Source organism: Mus musculus, chromosome 19, assembly GCF_000001635.26.
Source record: "Mus musculus strain C57BL/6J chromosome 19, GRCm38.p6 C57BL/6J".
Classification (NCBI taxonomy): Eukaryota; Metazoa; Chordata; class Mammalia; order Rodentia; family Muridae; genus Mus; species Mus musculus.
The window spans coordinates 44828147-44846209 of record NC_000085.6 but is presented as its reverse complement, the minus strand read 5'-3'; the positions used below and the strand labels follow the sequence as shown (position 1 = coordinate 44846209).

The following is an 18063-nucleotide window of genomic DNA, read 5'->3' as shown; positions in this document are numbered from 1 at the left end:
GGTATAATGTATGTATAGAGTATGTATAGTGTATGTACAGTGTATGTATAATGTATGTATAGTGTATGTATAGTGTATTACCGTGTGTATAATTACAGTGTGTATAATATATGTATAATGCATGTATAGCATATGTACAGTGTATGTATAATGTATGTGTAGCATATGTACAGTGTAGGTATAATGTATGTACAGTGTATGTATAGTACATGTATAGTGTATGTACAGGCACTCACACATTAAGAATAAAAATAAGTAAGTAAAAGTACATATAGCCTTGTCATATCTTCATCCCTGCTTCCTTCAGCTCCCATCTGATTTTCAAATTGTCCCCATCCCTTCTGGCTTCACCGAATTACCAGTTTCACATACTCTTCCTCCATTCATGGTCTCTCCTTATGTCCTAGTCCATGTTATTGGCAGATCACTCTTCCAAAGAGCAGACACATAAAGCTATGCTCTTTTTGCCTGTAGGAAAAAAAATTCTAAAACTTTTAACGGGGTTTCATGGTCTCAGAATTTCATGGTCAGAGCTTCATGGTTGCAAATGACAGACTGATATACATTTGTTTAAGCCCGCAAATGGAACTGCATTGGCTTCTGGCCTTGGACAACCCCAAAATAGGCCTTATTTCAGATCCGGCGGAATCCAGATGCTTGAATTGCATTGGCAGGCCTCTCTGGGGCTCTCCCCTTAGCTCTTCGAGTCTCTGGTTGATGGACCTCACTTACAGACAGGCAGTCCCTGCACAGCAACACATCAGAGGGGCTTCTTATGACTCCTGCACCCTCATCATTCCAGCTCACAGTCCAGGTGGAGACCCTCTTTCCTCCAAGACCAAGTGACAGCCCTGCTGAGAGAAAAACTGCTTACTTGCTTGCTTGCTTGCTTGCTTGCTTGCTTGCTTGCTTCCTTCCTTCCTTCCTTCCTTCCTTCCTTTCTTTCTTTCTTTCTTTCTTTCTTTCTTTCTTTCTTTCTTTCTCTTTCTTTCTTCCTTCTCTTCCTCTTCCTTCTCTTCCTCCTCTTCCTCTTCCTTCTCTTTTCTCCTCCTCTTCCTCCTCCTCTTCTACTTCTTTTTCTTCTTCTTTTCTTCTTCGAGACAGGATCTGCACATCCTGGAACTCACTATGTAGACCAAGCTGGCCTCAAACTCACAGATATCTGCTTGCTTCTACCTCCTTAGTGCTGGGATTAAAGGTGCTATCTTCTGGAACCTTCTTTTAGCAACTCAGCTACTCCCTCTTTGGTCATTCTCTTCCTTCCCTCACCTGTTTCTAACTTGAGGCATATGCCCTGTAGCCAGAGACATGAAGTCTTCATTATCAGATAGGAATCTCAGGGCCCCTTGTGTGCTCAGGAGCTGATGTGTCACTCTGAGAGTGCCACAGAGTCACACAGGTCCTCGAATGGCCAGTCGTCCGTGGAAGGAGCGGTGCAGCCCAGTGGCTCCCATGGGAACTATGATTGGTGCTTTGAGTTGGGTAGAACAGTTATTTGAGAAGTTTGGTGCTCATCAGTCTCAAGCCACTGAGCTGTGGAAGGAACAGCAGCCATCTTCTAGAACCATCCTTTAGCAACTCAGCTACTCTCGCATTGGTCATTCTCTTCCTTCTCTCACCTGTTCCTCCTTCCTACCTCTACCAAAAGCCTCTTGCTTACACATTATTTTCCCACATCACCTCATTCTTGTTTTTCTGTCGTGTTTGTTGAACAGCCATTATGTGTCAAACACTGTCCTCGCCATCCCAATGGGTGCCTGTCATATAACAAACACAAAGCTGCCCGTATCCCTTTATGCTTGGTTTCTATTTGCCCATGATAAGAGATAGACAAACATAACATAGCCTGCTGGGTGTGGTGCTGCACACCTTTAAACTCAGCACTCAGGAGGGAGAGGCGGGCAGATCTCTGTGAATTCCAGACCAACCTGGTTTACATAGAGAGTTTAAGGCCACTTGAGGTTACATGGTGAGACCTTGTCTCAAAAGCAAAGAAACCAACATCTAACCTCCCAGGTCCTGCTGAAACAATCTGAGGAAGCATGGAAGCGAATAGAGAGCGTGCGGCGTTGTATAATTTGTTTATTTATTAATGTCAGCACAGCAGATTAAACCTTTGGTCTTATGTGTATTAGGCAAGTGCTCAGCTACTGAGCTACATCCTCGGTCTCCGTGCACTGCTTTAATTATTTAAGGTGGTTAGGAAGCCTCTCTGATGGGTAACACTGGGGTAGAAAACATTAGGAAATGAGAGAGCCAATCACGGGCTTATCCAGGGGAAGAATTTTCCAGGCAATCAAGTGTGTCTTTGGCAGACAGGAGGTACACGTTTGGTATGACTGACACACAGCCTGGAGGCTAGCAGAGAGGACAGTGGGCTGAGAGGGCTGTAATAGGAGGGGATCCTTCGGTGGCCTGTCCGGGAGGGTGGAGCATCGATGAGCAGCCAGAGAGTGGAGAGCCTGGAGCTCAGTCAGAATTCTCTCTGAGCAGGGCAAGAACCAGCTGAGGTTTGAGAGAGCAGAGTCCTGGCATGAGTGGAGTTGGGAGGGTCTCTGGCTGCCCCTGGGAGGCGAACATGGAAGCAGGAAGACCAGCTAGGGCTTCTTCTTTCCTTCCTCTTTCCCTCCCTCCCTCCCTTCCTCTTTTATTTCTTTGCAAGTTCTGGTGGCTTGGACAGTATGGTACAGTGCAAAAAGTAGGAAATGGACCCCCCCCCCTCCAGACAGGGTCTCACTGTGTAGTCCTGGCTGTCTTGGAACTTGCTCTGTAGATCTGACTGCCTATACCTCCCAAGTCCACCACCCGACTCTGGGCCTATTTTTAATGGAGACTGATTTTGCTGGTGGATCAAATGAATGTGGGATGAAAAAGATTGGAGACCGGGAAGATTTGAGCTTTCACCTTGAGCACCTTATAGAATGGATATAACTTTACTGCTCCAACGAAAATCAGGGGGTCCGATGAAAACCAGGGGACCCTCTCTGGGCCTTCATGGGGCTTTGTGTCCCCTGGGAAACAGCCTCATTTTCTCCACACTGCCTACTTCTGCTTCATGAGAAAGTAAGGACCACTGGCTTGGTGTGGACTTAGTCTGATACGCTGTGTACCTGGGCAGGATGTGACTGCAGGTGACTCAGTGTCGAATCCACCCCGACCAGCAGGAAAGACACAACACTACGTTGTCCTTCTTCCAGCAGGTTTATTCAGGAACACTTCACATTGCAATGCAGGAACGGGAATCCACCGAACAACCACGGGGCGCGCCTTAAATACCCTACTGACTCCTCCCAATCACCCCAGTCATGTAGTAGCAGTCCATTGGTTCACAGCAAGTGACGACACCTCAGGCGAGCTGAGGCATGGCTTCCGCATAGTGCAGGCAGCTGGGATGTGGCTAAGTCAGAGGTAATGAGGAAGTCAGGCGCAGGTCATAAGACCTGGCCGCCATCTCGGGCGCCATCTTGGGGGGGGGCAGCCGCACCAGCTCCTCACAACTCAGCTTTCTTTAAATGGCAGGTGCCATTTTGACATTCTTACCAGTGTCCTGGGTATCAACTAAACTACTTTTAAACTTCATCCGACATTCCCTTTCCTGATACTTTAGCCACCCTCATATACTTTCATGCCTTTGTCCCCCAACTGTTTGCCTAGCTTGGGGCACTTTTCCCCTCTCTATTAAACTGTTATATTTGGTTACCTCATGTACTGGTTAGTTTTGTGTCAACTTGACACAGCTGGAGTTATCACAGAGAAAGGAGCTTCAGTTGAGGAAATGCCTTCATGAGATCCGACTGTAAGGCATTTTCTCAATTAGTGATCAAGGGGGAAAGGCCCCTTGTGGGTGGGACCATCTCTGGACTGGTAGTCTTGGAAACTATAAGAGAGCAGGCTGAGCAAGCCAGGGAAGCAAGCCAGTAAAGAACATTCCTCCATGGCCTCTGCATCAGCTCCTGCTTCCTGACCTGCTTGAGTTCCAGTCCTGACTTCCTTTGGTGATGAACAGCAGTATGGAAGTGTAAGCTGAATAAACCCTTTCCTCCCCAACTTGCTTCTTGGTCATGATGTTTGTGCAGGAATAGAAACCCTGACTAAGACATATTGGTACCAGCATAGTGGGGTATTCCTGTGACAACCTGACCATGTTTTGGGGAGGACTGTGGAAGGACTTTGGAACTTTGGGCCAGAAGATCCATTCGGTGTTAAGAGCTCTGTCGAATGTTGTGTAGGAGCATGGACGATAATGTTGAGAACAGTGCAGAAGATGGAGGCCTGGCTTATGAAATTTTGGAGGGAAGATTAAAGACTTTTTAAAGAGCCATTGCTAGTTTGATTGTGAAGATTCTGTGGTTCTGGTTAGCTGGGGCTGAAGAATCAGCTGTGATTAACAAGATACCAGAACTACTAAAGCGAAAACTTTGCATTACTGGGACTATTGATGCTGGTTAGCTGGAGCTAAGAAATTAACAGTGATTAAGAAGAGACCAGCATCGTTGAGGTGGCATCTTCTGAGAAGTGTTTTCTGAGAGCACAGAGGCTGTGTTCCAGAGATAGCCAAGGTTGTACCTTGGGCTGTGGCTGGACTTGGTAATATGTAAGAGTTACCCAGGTGGTACTGGTTTTGAAAGCATGAAGGGGTCACACAGAGCAGCTGAGACTCGGCACTGTGAGAGGACTTGGAAGGCCATTGGTGAAGGTACAGCCTCAGTTACAATTGATGGCCCAGGACTGAAGGGGTCATGCAAAGGAGTTGAGGCTTGGCACCATGAAGAGAGCCTATGAGAGGCTATTGGTGAAGCCTAGTTACAGTGGAAGACAGCAGCATTTTGGAGATGCCAGTACCATGAGATGACCACCAAGAACAGCAGCAGCAGTGGAGAACAGGCAGCTGGAGTCTAGAAGACAATGTGTGTGCTACAAAGGGCATTGCTGGAGAAATGACCCAAGCCCTTGGAGGAGCCTAGAAGATTGTGAGTTGGATCCCAGACATTGGATGGTTGGAGACTGATTTTTGCTTTTGATTGTGTCTGTGCCCTGATATTTTTCCCTCTTGAAGGAAGAAAATATTTTAGTGGAGCCCACAGTTAAGAGACTTTGAATTTTAAAAGATGTTGGACATTTTAAAGGGACGAAACTTTAATATACAAGACTGTGGGACTTTTAAAGTTGTTTAGATCTTGGGGCTAATAAGAAACTAATGGTTGGTTAGGGCTGGTGAGATGGCTCAGTGGGTAAGAGTACCCGACTGCTCTTCCAAAGGTCCAGTGTTCAAGTCCCAGCAACCACATGGTGGCTCACAACCATCCGTAACAAGATCTGACGCTCTCTTCTGGTGTGTCTGAAGACAGCTACAGTGTACTTACATATAATAAATAAATAAATCTTTTTTAAAAAAGAAACTAATGGTTGAAGCTTACTAGTGATGTGTTTGTGTATCAAGTTGACAAGGGGTCAATTGTACTGGCTAGTTTTATGTCAACTTGACACAGCTGGAGTTATCACAGAGAAATGAGCTTCAGTTGAGGAAATGCCTTCATGAGATCCAACTGTAAGGCATTTTCTCAATTAGTGATCAAGGGGGAAAGGCTCCTTGTGGGTGGGACCATCTCTGGACTGGTAGTCTTGGGTTCTATAAGAGAGCAGGCTGAGCAAGCCAGGGGAAGCAAGCCAGTAAAGAACATTCCTCCATAGCCTCTGCATCAGCTCCTGCTTCCTGACCTGCTTGAGTTCCAGTCCTGACTTCCTTTGGTGATGAACAGCAGTATGGAAGTGTAAGCTGAATAAACCCTTTCCTCCCCAACTTGCTTCTTGGTCATGATGTTTGTGCAGGAATAGAAACCCTGTCTAAGACACCTCACTTGGGAATCTATGCCAACGAGATGGGACATGGCTAGCAGACAGAATTCTAGGGAAAGCAAACTGAAGCTGGAGAGGTCCTTGTGGTGTTTGGATGGGTGAAAGGGCTGTGGTTAGATTAAGTAACTGGCAGAGACTCCAGAGCATGTTTGGGGGGCTTTCAGGCTGATTTCAAGATGAAACCAATACTCTAGGAAGGAAAATTCTCCCTGGAAACAGCCGCTGTAACAGTGTGACCTCCCATGTCTATCAGTGGGAGGGAGACCAGAAGTAAATAAGACAACAGACGCAGAGGGTGTTCATGAAAGGTCTCTGGCTTTCAGTTTGATGTTGCTTAGGCAAAAGCAGGTATCTAAGGCCAGGTGCCTGTGTGTCTGGCTAGGGCAGCATCCTGATAAACCCACTGAGCCTTGGTCCAATACTGCTGTGTCCTGTCAGCTTCCAGGAATCCTCTCAGTGATCAGCAGGAGTTCAGTGCTGGGTGTTTGGAAGCTCTGAATAGGCGCTCTGATGTAGAGTGCATGTCTTCTAAAGGGCTCAAAATGTCTTGCCTTTTCATTCATAATGCACTTAGTACCTTTATGGGAAGCGTAAATACATACAGATGCTTAGATTGGAGTGAACGTCCAGAATTGTTTTACAGATGTTTTAGTACAGCCAGAGTTTGAAGGGGCTGTTTTTGTTGTTGTTGCTCTTTTTGGGAGACTGAAGGCTAAGGCTGGGTGAGGTAGGACTGCTAGTTCTTGAGAAGGAGAATGGGGACACAGGTGAGGAGAGGAGAGAAGAGGTTGGTGGTTTGCCGTGTATTCCCCTGGTGGCATGATATGGATAAGCCTGGGTGACAGAATATGAGGATGGAAAAACTGCTCCGGTGCAAGGTATGCTGGGGAGGAGGAGGTATCTGAAGGGCACTGCCCCAGCCAGGGTAGGGATGTGTGTGTGTGTGTGTGTGTGTGTGTGTGTGTGTGTCTTTAGTCTCCTTCCAGATCCTGCTTGCAGCTCTACAGCAGATACTGAAAAGTCTTTCAAATGGGCAGTGATGAAGAAGTAAGATTAGCTACAGAAACTTCCTAGAGTTGAGCAGGAAGCCTCTCAGGGTGGAGGGCAGGTGAAAGCTGCACCATCAAGGCTGTGTTGGCAAGGAGGAGAGAGCCAGAGCTGACAGGATGCCAAAGAGATGGACAGGGGGCCATTTCTAAGTCTCTCCAATAGAGTACAACAATCATGGACAATCAGGAAATCATTTTTTTTTTCCTAAGCATGAACAGAGACAAGGACAGACCTAGGTCCTCCACTCTCACCTGAGCTCAAATACCAGGTATTTACAAAGATCAACAACTGGCTTTCTTCTTCGCTGCCAGAACCCCTCTAGGACACATAAGCTCACACAGAAGAACAAAACTCCATTTATATGCAGGAATCGGCTGACCCACCCACTAGCACTCCTCCTCTGCCAGGGGCACCTAAACTGCTTTTCTTCTCTGAGTACACCCAGACCTTCCACCCTCACTACTCTCAGCAGCTGATGGAGAGGTCACCAGGCGACATCCTGGTGGTCCACAAGGCCCCATGAGCCGGCTCTTAGGGTCTAGAAATAAATGCTGAAAAAGAACCTCTATGGTCTCTTAGGGCACACAGGACGCAGTTATGAATGTGCCAGTGAGCAGCTGAATCCACGTTGGGAGCCAAGAGAAGACAGGACCGCAGGCAACCACCACTCATGGAGAGAGGGCCCCAGACTTTGCTCATTCGGGGAACCTGCCCCTCTAAGTGTGGTCACAGGACACTAGCAGCAAGGCAAGGCTGACTTGGTAAAGAAGGGCAGTGTCAAAGTTACTCTGAAGTTCCAGAAAGCCAAAACTTTTTGGCCCAAGGCCTGGGTGGGTGGGGGAGGGGAAGGTAGCGCTGAGGGACAGCCTTCTCCGGACTGTTGTCAGAGTTCAGCTTCAGTCCAGGGGAGCTTAGGTCAAGAATTTAGAGGAGGTCGCAGTGGAAACGGAGCTGGATCCTTGACTTATCGAGGGTTTACCAGTGCGAGGACAGACCTATTCCAGAGGCAGGGAGAGACAAACCTGGAGCCATGGGGAGTGACATACAAAATTTTATTATTATTTTTATTATTATTTATCATGTGCACAAAAAAAGAAAGAAAAGAGAAAGAAAGAAAAAAGAAAGAAGGAAAGAGAGAAAGAAAGGAAAAATAATCAAAACGAACCGACACGTTGAAAGTGGCGGAGGAGCCGGGACTTGTGGAAGGCTAAGCCTTCTCCTGGATTCCGCACTCCTGGAGCGCGGCCAGCTCCACACAAGACTGGGTCAGGCTGGGCCTCGAAGCTGGGACCTCGTTGCCCTCGCCATCCAGCTCCAGCCACTGGAGCACGGTCGGGCGCCGGCAGTTCCCTTAGATTGTTCACTTTTCTCGCTTTCCTTTTCAAATAAAATGGCTCGAAGGAAAGCGCACTCTGGGCTAGGACTCCAAGCCTTTTCGGATTTGTTCAAGGATTTTTATTTATTTATTTATTTACTTATTTTTTTTTCACTTTTATTTACTTTGTTTCTGTTATTTCGGGTCGTCACGATCCACGGTTGAGGAGACATGCAGGGAGCATCGCCGCTACCGAGAGAGCAACTACAGGGTGGGGTGGGGCAGGGTGGCCTGGTCGGGCACGTGGGGCATGGCCACAAGGGGCCAAGCCCCGAGGTTGGTTCTGCCATCTTAGATGTAGCCTTGGAGGCCTGGGGCAGAACGGACCGAGACAGAGACAAGTGAAGAAGAGAAAGAGACACAGAGGGGTCGAGAGTAGCAGAGAAAAGGGAGATGAAGTGGGAGAGATGCAGGGCGATGAACACGGAATTACAGAGAAACAGTCAACAAAACAGGCGAGAGGTGTCCACGGGACCATGTTCGTCATTTTGCATAGAGATTTCTTTCATAATTTTTTTTTGTAACGTAAAAAAATGCCCCCCTCCCCCAGGACGTGCTGTGCTTTAGTGGGCATGTAGCTGTGTCCCCCCTCCCTCCCCCCAGCGAGCGGCGACTCTCACAGCACGGACAGAAGGGTGTATCTACAGGCAGGGGGGCGGGGGGGGGGCGGGAGGACAGGGACTCTATGGTACCCGGAGGGGCGGGGCAGAGAGGGAGGGGCTATGTACAGAGAGAGGTTCGCCTCGACAGCACACACCGTCTTTCTATAAAGCAGCCTGTTGGGTTTTTGTTTGTTCATTTTTGCAAAGACCATCATCATATTAAATAAGTGTAGACTTTTTTTTTTTTTTGAGGCTCTGTTCAGCTCCTGCCCAAGGGAAGGCTGGGGAGGGGGTGCTTGGGGGGAATGGGGCGGGGAGACCCGGATTTTCATCTGGGGCGGCTCGGTCGTCAGTTCCTTCCAGGCTTTTTGCGCCCGCAGGTTGGGAGTTTGGGATGGGAGGGTGGGGGTGGGCAGCGCATTACTGATGGGAAAAGATCAATGCTCGCAGCCGCAGCCTGAGGACACGGTTCCCGCGGTGGCCCCGACGTGGCTGCGTGCTTGGGACCAAACACAAGGTGTCGTGGGATGAGCCGAGGAAGCACAGGAGGGAAAAGTGAGAGGCCAGCAGGTGGAAGAGGCGCTGACGTAAGGGCAAGGCGGGGCCGAGAGGAGAGTCACTGCAGAAGGAGATCGCAGGCCCAAGGGAACTAGGCAGTTCAGGTGGATGAGCTCAGTTGGCGTCTGCTCGCCTTGGGTACCAGCCTTGGAAAACGCTGTCGCCCCAAACGCTGTCCCTCGAGTCCGACCCTTGCGTCCCAGTGCCACCGTCTGGGGCGGGGCGCAGACAGAAGGCGGGGTCAGCTTGGCAGGCACAGGGGGGATGGGGCAGGATTTCCCCCCTAGGGTCTCCCCGGCGGCTCCTCCTTCAGCACAAAGTCCTTTCCTTAGCTTCCCTTGCTCAGCTTCTCCAGCGAAGCCTCCCGACTCCCGGGCGTCCGAAGTGGGCTGCCCCTGGGTGGGCCACGCTGATTGTGTGTCACAGAAACGGCGCGCGGGCCAGAGGCGGGCGGGCTTCCGGACGGCGCCGCGGTCCAGGCAGGCGGGGAGGGGCGACGGGCGGGGCTGGGGCCTGAGGGTCCCACCCGCGGCTCCACCTGTCCTGTCTGGCCATCGACAGGGTGATGAGAAGGGCTGCGGGGCTTGGGGGAGGATGTCTCGAGGTGGGGGTGGGACAGGGACGGTGGCCGAGAGGCAGCGCGTCGCTTCGGTCCTCCCTCCCTCTGGGGTGGGCGGTCAGACGGGGACGATGTGGAGGCCGAAGCTGTCTGCCTGAAGCTTGATGTGGTCCCCGCGGTAACTAGTGGCGGTCATAGGCAGCGGCAGCAGCGGCAGGGGCGGAGCCCCGGGGGGCGGCACTATAATAATAAGGGGAACCTGGAAGTTAACACAGGAGAAGAATGGGCTGGGTGAGAGGACAAACAGGAGAACAAAAAAGGAAAGAAAAGCAAAGAAAAGCCCTCCCCGGGTCCAGCGGGATCAGGCCTGGAGGACTGTGGCTCGGCCCCGAGGCCAGATGCCCAGGAGTAGTGCTGCATCCACAGGGCGGGAGAGGGACAGGACAGGTGACACCCGGCTGCGGATCCCCCAAGGGGTCCGACGGCCACTGTTGGCTAAGAGCCCTCCAGTGATCAAGAGGTAGGGGAGGGAAGAGGCTGGAGGCGCAGGCGTCCTGGTGGTATCCCCAGGACCCGGCGCTGCTCTAATGGGCCTGTCTCCCTGGCCCATCCGGGTACCCAGAATTGGGGTGGTCCTGAGTGGGATCCGTATCCCGAAGCAGCCTGCGCGCCCGAGCTGGCGAGCGGGTAGGCGACCTTGGGAGCCGCCGGCCTGCCAGGTGGCGTACTCACTTAGTAAGGCGGGGTTGCTGAATCTCCAAGCCTCATTGTAGGCGGTGTACTGGGGATGGCTGTATGGGTTGCCTGAGAACTCGCTCCCTGTGGGAGGGCGGGGAACTGGAATTAGAGGCGTTCAACGTGTCCAGTTGGCCTCTTCTGTCCTGTCCTCACTAGTCCCAGTCTTGGGTGTTTCAAGCAGGGATAGGGCCCCTGGGAGCAGGCCAGAGGCCAGGTAATCCACACACTCCGAGCTCTGCATGGGGACAGCCACCATAGACAAGTAGCAGCCAGATCCCTGCACACCTAGGCATGGAGGGAATCTGTGGGCGGGTTTGTGCCTGGGCTCTCCTGCAAGAGATCGCTGCCCAGGAAGGGTTTGGTCTTGGTCTGGCTGCTCCCACTTAAGTAAATTGGGAGCTGAGAGCTTTTACAGTGGACACTGGCTTTAGGGATTCTACAGCATGAGAGAGGGGGAAGGTGGAGCAGGAAGGCCCCTGGGACACTTTGTCCCAGAAAGCCCTAAGAATGGCATCTCAGAGCTGTGCCAAAGCTAGGCAGGTGGTAGTGGTGGTGCCCTCCTGGGAAATAACCCCTCCCACTTTTCCCTCCTGAGGTTCAGTACAAGGGCCACGTAACTGGGGAAGTGAACTGCGGGAATCCACTGGACTGCTCGCAGGCTCAGGAGCAGTGAGCAGTGGAGGGCACAGTGGGTTGGGAGCCTTCGGGAGCTACCTCCCTCCCTCCAGGAGGAGAAAGGCCAGGCCTATGGGTTTCCCCCCTGGCCCTTTCTCCTGTGTGATGACCCCAGACTGTTTACAGTGATCCCTAACCGCGGGTTAAGTAGAGGAGAAGGGGCCCCACTCCAAGAAGGAGCTGGGTGGGGGTGGGGGATGCAGCCACTGGAAAGCCTGTTTATTGACGAGGAGGGAAAGCATGCGTGCAGCAGGATAATGAGCTTCTGAGCTCAACTGTGACCAAGAGGAACTGAGCTATCTCCTTCCCCATCGCTAATGAAACAAGTGTAATTTCCTCATCAGCACTAGATTCTGTTTAACGACTCCCCCCTTGCCACCATGAGCTCTCTGCGGCTCCCCTCATCCCTACCTCCCTGTAGACTCCCCACCCCCCACCTCCCCACTCTTTCCTCACCACCACCACCCCACCTCCCTAAGACCTCCTCCAGCCTCCACCTGCTCACTGCTGGGATCTTCTTCCAGAGCCATCCCTTGCTCCCCCACCAACAGCTTCTACTTGCCTTCTCCCAAGTGTGAGCCCCAATCCCTTCATCCGCACCTCCAACTTCTCTCAGTCAGCCCTATTCTCTTAACAGGCTGTAACGGGCTCCCCAGTTTCTCAACCCTTACTCAGGGCCGTGCCTTGATGAATAAGGCCAATCCAGCTTTCTGTCCTCTCTTTCTCCCTCTACCAGTGAGGGTTGAACTTGAGGAGTGGGGCATACAAAAGGGCTCCAGAGACAGTGGACTACAGGCTGGGAGAGTCTTAGCCACCTTAAGGTGAGAGATTTTGGTGTTTCAACACCAAACTTCAACTCTCTTTGACTTTAAGCCACTCTCATTTGGGGTGAAGGTTAGAGAGGACAGCCACCAGGCTGCTTCCTGAACCCCAAACCCAAGTCCAGTGCCTCTCAGCAAAAGGGTACACTAGAGATTCAGAGGAGCACAGAGGACCTGGGTCCTCTGAAGACATGTGGAGTTGTTGTAGCTAATTTTTCTCTGAAGCTAACATCTCTCTGGTTCCCTCCTGTCCACTTTGAGACTAGCTTCCTTCTCTCTAGATTGGGATTGGTTCTCCACAGTGGTCTCCTCCCCTGGCTTGGTGTAGACCAGCATGGCTTTGTCTGAATGACTGCCATGCCCCTGAAAATGGTCCTTGGTTCCAAGTTTCCATGGAAACCAGGGCAGGCTCTTCCAGGCAGTGTCAGCTAGCTGAGTTAGGCATAGACTTGGACGGATGGGTGCTGAGGAAGGGCTATAACCTAAAGCTGTGTTGACAAGGGAACATTTCTGTATGCTTCCTCCTTGCATTGCTTCTAAAGAGTCAGCTATGGCCATAGAAGGACAATGGTTTGCAGAACAATGGCTTGTTGGTTCTCCCCCCCCCCCCAACCCCCGACTCCCAGCCACAGATTACAGTCCACTAGCAGCTCTCCCACAATTTAGTTAACCCCACCCAGATGAGACATCTACAGCATTGTCACCTACCAGGCACCATTCCTGCCAGGGTGGAGGTAGGGTAGCTTCCCTGGCCAGTGGGGGGCACATGAGGGGGGTAACCAGGTAGAGTGGTGCTCGTCATATCACGACCTGGAAAAACACAAAGGGGAAGGAGTGAGGCCTAGAAGAGAGGGGCCTGCCTCAGCTCGCTCTGGGATGCTCTAGGGAGAGGATGCTCTTAGAGAGGAAGGAGATGAGCACTCAGGCATTCGGACTCCTGAGTGCCTGGATATGGATCCAAATGTCTACGTGTGTGTGTGTGTGTGTGTGTGTGTGTGTGTGTGTGTGTGTGTGTGTGTGTATGCACACCTCTGTTTTATATTGCTCATTGTGTATCTGTGCATTGTGTGTTTGCCCTTGTCTGTATCTCCAACAGCCTCAACCCAGATGGAGATGGGTGGAGATGACCTGGTTTTATTCTTTCTCTATAGATGCTCAGCTATGATTGTTCTGGTGGACCTCTGTCATGTCTACTCTCCTCTACATCTCCTCTTCCCAAACCCCTGTCTTTCCTTCAGGCTTTGAAGATACCCCATTACCATCTTCTATGAGGGTAGGTGCTTTCTTTATTCTGAGTGGAACAGTAGATGCTGAGCCCGTTAGGTCTGGAGGACAAGGGACTAACCCTTGGGCTATTTTGCTATGATTGTAGCATTTACACGATAGAAAACCATCTCTGAAGTGAAGCAGGAACTTTGAGGATAAGCAGATCAGACGAAGTTCCAATGAGCAAAATTTTGCTCCCCCTACCAGCAGCCTCCCTGGAGACTAGACCTCTATTATACAGAGCCTCTATTACACAGAGCCCAGGGCATGGGAGGCAGGACTTTCCTTGCCAGGAGCAGGGTGAGGGGGGAGGCAAAGGGAGCCAACATTAGAGCCGCACCAAGGCTTTGCTTCTGGAACATGGCTGCATGTGACAGGCTTCCCTTCCTTCTCTGCCCCTCCTAGCATACTCCAGTCTTCATGGACAGCATTGGCTCCCTCCTACCTTCCCCACCCATACACTAGAGCCTAGCCTCTTCTGGGGCCCATGATTCTGCTGCAGATCCCCCTGTCTTCCTCACCAGACAACCATTCTGCTCCTTATACCTCCATCTGTCCCCAAGAAAGCAAGGTGTGGCTGGAGGACGTCATAGCACTGTGTATACCTCCCTAGTTCACTATGTGCACACCTCCCCTAGTTCACTATGTGCATCTCCCCTAGTTCACTATGCACACCTCCCTAGTTCACTATGTGCACACCTCTCCTAGTTCACTATGTGCATCTCCCTTGTTCACTATGCACACCTCCCCTAGTGCACTATGCACACCTCCCCTAGTTCTTTTCCCCGCCCCACCCCCGCTAAGTTGGGTCCTAATCATGGTCAGGTCCATGGGACTCTTCTATATTCCATAGCGTCTCTCCACCACTGTCCATGTGAAGACATCGCCTACTTCACTCCTCAGATACATGCGCTTTCTCACCTCCATCCCAACACACCTGAAAGAGTCATCCTTCTCTAAGAGGACAGAGGGACAGCTCAGGCTTTTCCATTTCTGTCCACCATGTGAGCATCCTCAGGAGCTGACCAATTGTCACCTCAAACTCAGGAGGAATAAAGGCAGACTGTCTGCTCCTCCATCAGAAGCCCGGTCCTTTTGAAGACACATCTAGAACTTCAGAGCCCTAGACACAGCCTTCCTCCCCTGTCCCTTCCGATGTGCAGTCGACTCTCCTCTGCTACCTCTCTTAGGTTCATCTCTGTTTTCCTGTCACATTTATAGTTTGACTCCAGAGTATCAGCCTTTGGCTTGCTGCAGTGGTTTTTCTTTGCTTGTGTTCCTGCCTCTACATTCTTCCCTCTTACCAGTCTGAAACGCATCCGCTAGCCCTTTGGACACATTGCTTTCACAGGACCACCTCCTTATAAACACTGCCATTGATTCCCTGTAGGCTGCAGCTTAGATGGAAACCCTGCAGACACTCAGTACCCTCCTGGTCTGTGCCCACCTCGGCTTCTCACTACTGGCTGTTTTGACCTCCCCATGTAAAATGCCCATGCTCTGATGTGACCTTTCCTTGTCTTACTTATAGTTTTCTTCCAGTTCAAGCCTCAACATCCCCCATCCTTCTACTCATCTTGGAAGTTTCTTTCAGGTTTCCATGACATCCGTGTTCTATGATTGACAACATGCATTATCAGGTCTGCTGCTTCATGCCGAGGTTTTCATTTTCAAACAGACCATAACTCACTCAAGGGTAGGACCCACATTCTGATCTGTCCTGCAGAGTTGAGAACCCAGCTGACTCTCAATAAGTGCTTGTTGATCAACTCTTACCCACACCCCACTCACCCCATTGTATGCACTGCCAATTCCTGATGGATTATAATGGCTTCCTAATTGCTTCATATGTGTTGATCTATGTAGAGAAGCAAAGCCAGAATAAAATGTGCTTGAATCTTTTCCTCAAAAAAAAAAATCAATTGAAACGGGGCTGAGAGTTGGCTCCATGGTTAAGAGCACTGGCTGCTCTCCCAGAGGACCCTGGTTCGATTCCCAGCAACCACATGGCAACTCACAACGGTCTGTAACTTCTGTTCTGGGGATCTGATATCCTCTTCTCTCCTTTTTGGATACCAGGAATGTGGAGCACAGACTCAGAGGCAGGCAAATCACCCATACACATGAAAATAAATCAAGGTTTAAGAAACTAAAAAGTAAATAGAAACGAGAGTGGAATTTTTACATACAAAGATTTTCTGTGATAGGTTCCTCTCTGGGGACTCATCATGCAAGAGAACGATTTCCTTTTTTTAAACTTGTGGAGTGTGGTTAATGCCTTAGGTTTCCTGAAACTCACTAGTCAGAGGAGAACTAGCAAAGAGGGGGTCCCTTCCAAATCCCAGGCAGTAGAAAAATCTGCATTTGCTTTCTGTTTGTTATATTCTGTTTTGTTTTGAGGCAGTCTTATTATACCCAGTCCAGGCTTGCCTCAGATTTGTGATCCCCCTGCCTCAGACTCACAAGTGCAGATATGTGTGCTACCACGACTTGCTTGCATTTGCTTTGGTAGCTTTCCTTGTATTGACTTCTATTGCCAATAATAATAATAAAAAAAAGTACACATCTCCTGACCATCTCTTAGTGGAGAGGACCCAAAGTGCACATCGAGAAGAAATGCCTATTAGTTCCTTGAGAGAGATGAACACTATGACATTTATTGGTCAGAGAAGATTTAGAAGAGAAGAGGATTATGGGAGATGTGAAGGTTTTGAAGCTAGAGAGACATAGAACTCAATTCCTCCAGGCCCTGTGATCTTAACATTTACAAAGCAACCAGAAAGCAGCGTACACCTCTCCTCTCCTTCTATACCCCTTTTCTTTGATCTCCCTCTATTTTTCTTTTCATGTTGGGCCTCTTTGTTAATAACAGAAAAATAGGATGCATTTGAACTTTCCTGTAGCTAGTTGAACATAAATTCTGTATAATGGAAGGTATTCACACACACACACACACACACACACACACACACACACACACACACACACACACACACACACAAGCCTGACAGCATTTGGAGGAGACAAAGAAAGGATGGGATGGGTAGTTCAGAAGCTGTCTCCCCAGTTAACATGGAGGCAATCCTCTTGCACAGTTTATTCCCACAGCTATCTCGCCTGCAAAATGGTATGTTCAACTTTCAGCAGGTAGAAGGCTTTGCCTGCTGAGAGCCACTCTCAGAACACTTGATTGGAAGGCATGTTTTCAAATTCTACTTAAAAACAAAACAAAACAAAACAAAACCCTGTGTCTGCAGGTAGTGATTTGAAAAGTGTCGGGATAAGAGGCCCATAGTGAGAAAAAAAGCATTTGAAATGTCTAGTGTTTGTCATACGTGTGTGTGTGTGTGTGTGTGTGTGTGTGTGTGTGTGTGTGTGTTTGTGTGTGGTTTGTCCTGTAACAGTGTTACCACAAAGAGGTACCTGTTCAGGACCTCTGAAGTCAACAAGGTGGGAGCCACTGCATACAAAGCATGCTCAATGACTTCATTAGTACACAGCTGACACCAGAAGAGCAGAGAGAGATTGACCAAAGTCTTGCTAGAGTCATAGATTCTCCTGGAACACCATTGTCAATAATGGAAAGCAGGCAATGCAGGAAGTTTTCAAATTACTGAGGCTGTCATACCATTTGCCCAGCAGCGTTCTTCGAGCAAGCCTCCTTCAGTAGGGAATAGCAATGGGAAATGGAAAAGCTGACAGAGCACTGGTTACCACAGTGCTACAGAGAGGTGGGGGTGGGGTGGGGGACTCTGAAACTGTGAGATGGCTTGGCCATCTCCTTTACACGGGCAGAATCACAGAAACAGGAGAAAAACTGTTTCCCGTCAGAGGACGTCAGTTATAAAATATGTGCCATCCCACGGAAGACAGGAAGCAGCAAAACCCTTGCTTTGCTCACTGACAATGCCAGGAACATAAAAATAGTACTGGGGATCAAAATGGATAGAAACTCAACGTTCCTAGGAGAGACTGGGCATTTCATGCTGTCCACTTGCTTTCTTTCTGCTTTCAAAGATGAGTCTTCTGGAAGACCACACCCTTGTTTTAAAGATAGAAGATGGAGGCACATGGGCATAATGGCTCTCCTGTGATTCCATGGCCAGTCAACGCTAGCACCAACATTAGAAGCCATGTCTATGCCACACCGCCTTTAACGACAACACGGACCCAGATACTCCCCCAAAAGAGCCAACAAGAAAGTAAAGTTTGCCAGCAAGCAAAGCGTCTAACCATTACGTAGCCGTTAAGTAGAGGCAGGGAAGGAAAGGGACACAGGAATGAACAGGTGCGTGAAAGGTCTGTAGTAAAACTCTATGGGGTGGTGTCTTCAGTTCCTCTGAGAGTTTTCTAACACAAAAAGCCTCCCTGACAAGCAGGAGTAGTGGAGGCTCTTAAAGTACCCAGAAGTGTTGGAAGCGAGGCACTTGGTGAGGATGCCTTCATGGTTCAACTGTAGTAGTCCCTGAAGACTCCGAAGCCAATCTTTGCAGCAGCCGCTCTGTCTGAATCAGACAGTGCACTTTCGTCAGGCATTCCTTAGCAAATGGGCCAGAGCAAATC

The 18063-nt window shown here is 49.8% G+C and overlaps 1 protein-coding gene and 1 long non-coding RNA gene across 11 annotated transcripts in view; one reads left to right on the top strand and one right to left on the bottom strand.

The window, feature by feature from the left end:
* Window positions 1-7940: 7940 nt before the first annotated feature.
* Pax2 (paired box 2) overlaps window positions 7941-18063 on the bottom strand; it is a 91669-nt gene continuing 81546 nt past the window's right edge. For 5 of the 10 annotated variants that reach the window (NM_001368744.1, NM_001368745.1, NM_011037.5 and 2 more), the window contains 3 exons: window positions 12943-13044; window positions 10733-10819; window positions 7941-10259 (listed from right to left, as the gene is read on the bottom strand). In NM_001368744.1, the coding sequence (NP_001355673.1) occupies window positions 10183-10259; window positions 10733-10819; window positions 12943-13044 (266 nt within the window). In that variant the 3' untranslated portion in view covers window positions 7941-10182. The remainder of the gene's footprint in view (window positions 10260-10732; window positions 10820-12942; window positions 13045-18063) is intronic. The other 5 variants (NM_001368743.1, NM_001368747.1, NM_001368748.1 and 2 more) reach the window with 3 other exon arrangements.
* 1700039E22Rik (RIKEN cDNA 1700039E22 gene) lies at window positions 10272-17717 on the top strand. The gene is made up of 3 exons (NR_045315.1): window positions 10272-10719; window positions 13386-13507; window positions 17518-17717. It is a non-coding gene; the product is annotated as an RIKEN cDNA 1700039E22 gene (long non-coding RNA).